We start from the raw sequence: 6,715 nt of genomic DNA, 5'->3' as shown, positions 1-6,715 counted from the left end.
CATTCAAATGCTCCGTCACATGCGAGTGGTCTTTCTCCAAGACCCATGTAGGGCTGCGGCGGCAGTATCCCAATCATCAATTGTGGAAGCACAGTTTGTTTTCCACTGCAGAGTACGCATCCTTTGATCAGGAACTCTATTCGTTGATACCAGCGATTACACAGCCTGAAACAAAATCGCTTGCAGTTGTAGTGCCTCAAATTGCGGACGTGCTGAAGAACGGAATGGAATCTCTACACGGCAAGCAGGATGCGCTAGCAGCGGGGATAGATACACTAAAGGCTCTCTCAAACAAACGGCTTGTACTCAGCTGGGAAGACAGCACCTCAGGTCATGATCCGCTGCAGTCAGCAGTAACGCAGCCGCCCTTTACATCATGTGCAATTCCGCAGTCACTTCAACCTCGTAATCCAAAGCTGAGCAGATCAATCTCGACGGTTGTGGACTTGTGGAAAGAGTACTCTGTGGGGCTTGCAGGAAACATGTCAATTTCGGAGGCAAATGAGAAGCTCGGGTCTAAATGGCGGAAAGACCCGACAGAAGCTCGCTTCTATCTCCGGCGCAAAAAATACTATGATGCCATCACAAAGACAGCTGCTACGCATAACATTTCTCCAAACCAGGCCGCGGAAAAACTTGAGTTGGCGCGGAAGGGTGACAATTTGTCCCTTAACGCATTCAGCAGGAAGCTAGATACCTACACAATTCAGTTGTAATGGTACGTGACTTAGACATCGACTGTTCAATCTGTTCTGAACACAAATAAAAAAGATTGACCGGTCAGTTTAATGTGAAAATGGTGCTGTTGATAATAAACTGACTGATCAATTTATTTAGAGCGTGCGTAAAACAACAGATCAGACTGTTTTGAACTGATTGACCCGTCAGTCTATTCTAGCAACCGATATATTCAGAATAGACTGACGGGTCAGACTATTCTGAATAGTCTGAAAGGTCAGTCTATTCTGCTAATCAATATAGTCAGAATAGACTGACCAGTCAGACTATTTTGAACTTCGACAAGACTAAAACAGACTGACTGGTCTGACTATTCTAAATAAATTGATCGGTCAGTCTATTCTGAATAAACGTATATTAAAATAAACTGACCGGTCAATCTATTCTGCATATCCGTTCAGATTGGTGTGACCACTCATTGTTCTCACTCTCGTTTAGGCAAAATCAATTCCCAAGCAGTGATCCGCGATGGCGCGTACTGAGACTCCCGTTCGAGAGCGGATAGCAAAACTTAAAACGTGGCGAGATCACTCCGATTGGAGCGCAGGCAAAGCCGCTAAGGAGCTAAACGTGCTGAAGCCGACGCTTCTATCATGGAAGAAAACATATTGGCATAAACTCGATACTTATGAGCCTGGGGACGCCAAGCGCGAAAAGGGAGGCGGGCGTAAGCACAGGATGGAAACGTACGAATGGGCAGTTATTGAGTATTGTGATACCTGCGCTCGCGAAGATGGAAAGGTGAAGAGGGAAGATGTATTTGACTACTGTAGCAGAATAGAGCAGTTTGCTCTTAAAACAGACAGTGCGCAGAGTTCATGGGTCTCGCGGTTCCTCACGCAGCGCCGAGCAATTCGTCGGCAATTATGAACTTCGGCCGCGGACAGACCAAAATATACCCATGGTGCGGCTCTCTGGCTCTGGCCACGCAAACCAATCCCTTAACACGTCGGAAGCGCGCTTAGCGGGGGTGGTTGACCCTGCTCCTGTCGCAATTCCGCTATTTGCGGATGATTTGGAGAGCTTAAAGGAAGGCAACATGGTAACAAATGCGGCTGCCGACTTTTGCATTGCAGCGTATTTTGAAAAAGATAGGCTTGTGTATTCGGGCACGTCAGCAATTTTTTCGGAGATTAATTTCGCGTATATTGGTCGAATGGCTACAGAACGGAGTGCTGATGAAATAACCCGGCAAGCTAATTGAATTTCGCACACATACGTGATCCTTCCGGCTGTGATGGGCGACCACTGGAGCTTTGTGGTAGTTGAGCGCCCTCTTTCCAGCGAAAGCACCCTCATATACCACGTGAATTCATTGCGGGGTGGTCATGAACCAGACTATATTTTTGCTGTGATCGAATGGTTTCTAGTTAAGGCCATAGCATCTGATACCAGCGGCACTACTGTAACAACCACGTACAACTACGTCACGAAGCCTCGTCAGGCTAACGTTGTCGACTGTGCAGTGTACGCACTCCACTACATGCATGCCGTAATGAAGTTTATTATCAAGCATCGTCCAGAATCGCTTCTCGAGCACATGCCGTCGCTGACGACAAGCACATCCAACGTAAAGAAGGCTTCGGCTTCGCGAGCCAAAATTTTCTCGACACTAGCGAGCTTGCAAGCGCAATAATCATCACGAATGTATGTTGTAGTTTTTATACTTTAGTACATGTTCTTGCGCTACAATCTTTCCAGCACGCAAATATTACAATGGAATGCACGATACTGTCAAGAAGATATAGCCGTGTCGTGACCTCTCAGTCCGTATATAAGTGGGGTCGCAGGCGTCTGAAATATTACGATTCTTGTATCAGACGCGGTCACCCCCGTGAGATACCCCCCTCGGTATCTCAGATAGCTATCTCCGTATCTGGTCGAGATACTACTCAAAACGGCAAAAAAGGGTCGATTTATCCGTATCTGGTCGAGATACTACTCAAAACGGCAAAAAAGGGTCGATTTAAAGGATAACATGCGGATCATTTGATATGGCAGATCGAATAAATTGGGTAGGACAACTCCAGATGTTATAAATAAGTTGCCGATCGGGCTTTAGAAAATACAGCAGATCCCAAATGTCGCTCGCAATGCGAGCCTCGCATGTCGTTGAAGATGGTGAAGAAGAAAAGCCCTAATTCTAGAGACGCTGAATCATCTAAAAGTAATTAATCTCGTGATGAATAACTACATGAGCACTAGATGCAAGGCTCAGACTACAAGTTTGTGCTTCCTATTTGTATTTACGCATGTAGTACATGCAGGACATGCCACTGTTGAGCCAGCGAGATAATTCAAGATTGACAAACAATAGCACGAGCACTTACGGCACAAGTTCCATGTAGTTTTCAACCTCCTCCACTCAGCCAACGGCATCATCTACTGTTGTAGCTGGTGCTGCTGCTGCTGTTGGGTGTTCTGTCCGTCTTGGACAATGTGAACGTCGTCAAAGGAGTACTGACAGACCGGATTCTTGAGGCCATTGCTTAGAATAACCGGTCGGGCTCCGCTCTTGTTCACACCAAATGATGAGGCGCACTCGGTGTAGTTCTCCGTGCTTGGCTTCACATAAATGTTGCGCAAAACAGCTTGATCGCCGAAGTTCTCATTCATCATGACAAAACTCACGTTCGGGTCGACACGCTGGGCCTAGATGATCTCCAGGTCCGCGTAAATATTGGTCAAGTTGAGGAAGCGCTGACGAGGATTGCTCTTGCAGTTACCGCATGAACGGTACAGCTTACCGAAATCTTGCGCAAAGAAACCATCGATAACAACGGTACCGTATCCGTTGTGCTGGACTACTTTGTCGTCCGCGTAACGAGCCCCACCACCGATGACCCTGGAGACACTGGAAGCATTTCCACCCTTGATGCTCAGGGCATCCTCGCACACGTCCTCCCACCACACGTTCTCGATCGTGCAGTCCGACATCTCACAGTGGACGCCCTCCATTTGATTCGTGCCGATGATAACGTTCTTGAGCGTGGCACTGGGTTCGACCTCGAAGACAGCATTCGATGATCCGTTGCTCTCGGTCTGTCCGAGGCAGGTGATGTCCGAGCGGTCGTAGGTTTTCATGCCACCGTCAAACACTTCACCCGCTTTCACGACGTAGACTTCAGTGTAGCTGACATTGCCTTGACTAGTAGGCCAAGTGCCATCCGGGACAGGAGCACCGAACGCAACTGCGATGCCGATCGCAAGGGTAGCGAAGAACTGAAGCATGTGGATGAAGAAGTAGGAGTCGGATTAGCTATTGCAGGCGAAGGGGAATTCGAAAATGGAGATGGAAATCGGTGCTTGTTGTTGGGAATGCGTCGACGCGTTGATGCTGTGGCAAGCAAACGTTGTTTACGAGCATACCGGCGTATAACATACCGGTAGCTTAGGAACGCCATTGGACAAAGCATCGCCTTCCCTCATGATTAAGCCGCAAAAAAAAACTGTATTCATTAATCAATTCATGCGTCACTGCCCATGTGTCATTCTAATTTTACATGTGGTGATTTGCAGACCAATTTAATTTCGTTGCTTTCAACCATTTCTTTTTTTATTTTCTGTAAGTTCATTGTAAGACATCACTCTACTCTGTCGTTGACTCACATTCGTTGCTCTAGCGCATCCAGACCATGATATTATTTGCCGCTCGAACACATTTTTCCGTCCCAACCAGAATTGTTCTCATTTCTTAGATTTCAAAATTACTAGAGGTGTATTGTTGATACAATGCCGTGATAATCATTTTTGAGAGGTAGTCGCCAGGTGTAAAATTTTATAAACTACATACCCACTGTTCTGAACAGTGTTCACGTGCGCGCATCTAGCCATATGAAAAAATGAAGGGACATTGGAAAACTAGAGTATATAATCAGCTCTCGAGCATAAATACAAAATGCGAATACTTTTGACGTGATGTAGTCAAAGGTGATCTTTAACGAGATGTCACGTAAAAAAGGAAGTGTTTGCTTGAAGATCCCAACTATTTTAATTGTCGATTCAAGACACCGTCCTTCGGTATTTTTTAACTGCCAAGAGCCTTAAAAAATGAAAACAGGTTTAGATTTATGTAAAGAGCTGTACTGAACTGTACGAACGTTTTAATTTAAAAGTTCTGTGTCTGGTGCTCTACCATATTTTTAATACATGTACTTACATCGTTAGTCTAGCACGGAGTATGTAGGCTCGCGATAAACGTAATACATTACATTACATAACTTACATCGTTTATTGTCGTTTTGTCAATGGCGACACTGTCCCTCATGACCTTCAGGCGTGTATGTACAGTGAAACGGGGAATTGTGGTTTTGTGCTCACAGTAAGGCCAAAGGCAGTACAGTAGTACGTACTCTCTCCTCAGCAACAGCACGTAGACCTTTCCTCACTCGAAAAACAAGTGAATCTCTTGCTTTGCTCGCTAGAGCCACACGTTCATTTCACTAAAAAAAGCTCCACCACTTCTTTTGTGCATTTATTTGTATCTATTTGGCTGGTCCCACGAAGCCTACATGACGGAGGAAGCATATCAGTGCCTGCTTCTCTGTTTCGTCGAAGTTTTTATTGTGGCCGCAATGCAGAGGCAACAGGCAGCCTAGTTTGGGATCACCTGTGTTGATCACCAACGGAACAGCCTCGCGCTCAGTCGATTTATCAGCGCTCTTGCTGCACTTGTCACTCGGAGCAGCTTCACTTTTCGCAGCGGTTTCGCTGGTCTTGGTGCTGTCCAGATGCCGCCATCGTCTCTCCAACGAGTCATTTAAATACTCGAGCATAAGAACAACAAACCCGATATCGTAGTCGAACTTGAGAGGCGGATACTGCTCTACAAGATGCTGCAGCATCACATGAGCCTCTGCGACCGTAATCGGCACAATAAAGATGCCGTTGCGGTCGAAAGGCTCAATCGAACGCACATTTCTCCGCTCGGGAGCTACACGACCGCCCCACGCCAATAACGAAGCTGTCCAAGCGCGGATCTTGTCATAACCTCCGTTCTCTGCAGCCTGAAGAAGCACCTGGCCGCAGTATCCATCCAATCGTGCGAGTTGCATCCAAACAACTGCTAACAATTCATCAGGAAAGGCTGCCGTTGTGGTGATAGGAATGGGAGCTGTCGGGTCAGTAGAAAGCATCGGATGCTGCTCGCTATCTGCAGCATTTTCATCTTGTAATTGAGATTCCTGGACGGCAATAGTGACGTGGCTTGAAGTCGCGGGTTTCTCGCCTTCTTCGAGTGTTTTCTCACGATCTCCAGCGTCCCTATCACGCCGTGTAGTGTATTCCAGTGCCCGTCTTCCAACAGACAGAACAGCGTCACTAAAGCGAGCTGCCATCGTCTCGGTCAAGGGCTGTCCAAGTTGTGGCCGACTCGCAGCTTCACTTACTCGACGAGTACTGCGAGGACCACATCGTCTACGAATTGTCCGAGCAGCATTTGTGGATAACGCAGGCGACGTAGGCGTGCCGTCTGCTACACGTTGACGACGTAGACTGAACGTCTTATCTCCCAATTCAAGGCTTAGGGCCACCCCAGACTTGAGTGAAGCTCCGTCTAAAATGATCTCGTCGCTCGGATCCGAACACAAGAGCTTGGCACAAGTCACTTCGAGATAATTCTGCACATTGTCGGTCTCCCAGCGCATGACCCGGTCGACTACCGTTCCTGCCCATTTGGCGATCATTCGTTGGGCTAATGCTGGCACTGTACTGAACGTTCGGTCTGCTATAAGAGCGTCCACGTGAGGAGAATTACGAGCTAGATATGTGGCCACTAGACCGCCGATGGATTCGCCATGGACTGCAATTTTCTTAAAGCCACGCTCGCTCTTGAGATAATTCACAATAGCAATTCCATCCAGATTGTGCATGGCAGGAGAGGGAGATCCTTTGCAGCGTCCGTATCCGCGGTAATTGAACACTAGAACGTGGCAGTCGAGCTCGGAGGTGTAGAACTTGATCCAGTCCATCTGAAGGT

The 6,715-nt window shown here is 47.2% G+C and overlaps 2 protein-coding genes across 2 annotated transcripts; both read right to left on the bottom strand.

The window, feature by feature from the left end:
- Positions 1-3,390: 3,390 nt before the first annotated feature.
- PITG_10424 (polysaccharide lyase, putative) lies at positions 3,391-4,564 on the bottom strand (the record flags this gene model as incomplete). Its single annotated transcript, XM_002902177.1, has 2 exons — positions 3,391-3,960; positions 4,532-4,564. 2 exons carry the CDS (start codon positions 4,562-4,564, stop codon positions 3,391-3,393), a joined length of 603 nt encoding a protein of 200 aa, XP_002902223.1.
- A 625-nt stretch (positions 4,565-5,189) lies between these two features.
- Positions 5,190-6,608, bottom strand: PITG_10423 (uncharacterized protein; the record flags this gene model as incomplete). Its single annotated transcript, XM_002902176.1, has 1 exon — positions 5,190-6,608. The coding sequence occupies one exon, from the start codon at positions 6,606-6,608 to the stop codon at positions 5,223-5,225; it is 1,386 nt and encodes a 461-aa protein (XP_002902222.1).
- Between the last annotated feature and the right edge of the window lie 107 nt (positions 6,609-6,715).

This window comes from Phytophthora infestans, genomic scaffold, assembly GCF_000142945.1.
Source record: "Phytophthora infestans T30-4 supercont1.18 genomic scaffold, whole genome shotgun sequence".
Classification (NCBI taxonomy): domain Eukaryota; phylum Oomycota; class Peronosporomycetes; order Peronosporales; family Peronosporaceae; genus Phytophthora; species Phytophthora infestans.
Note: the sequence above shows the minus strand (reverse complement) of the source record. Positions and strands in the feature narration are given on the sequence as shown.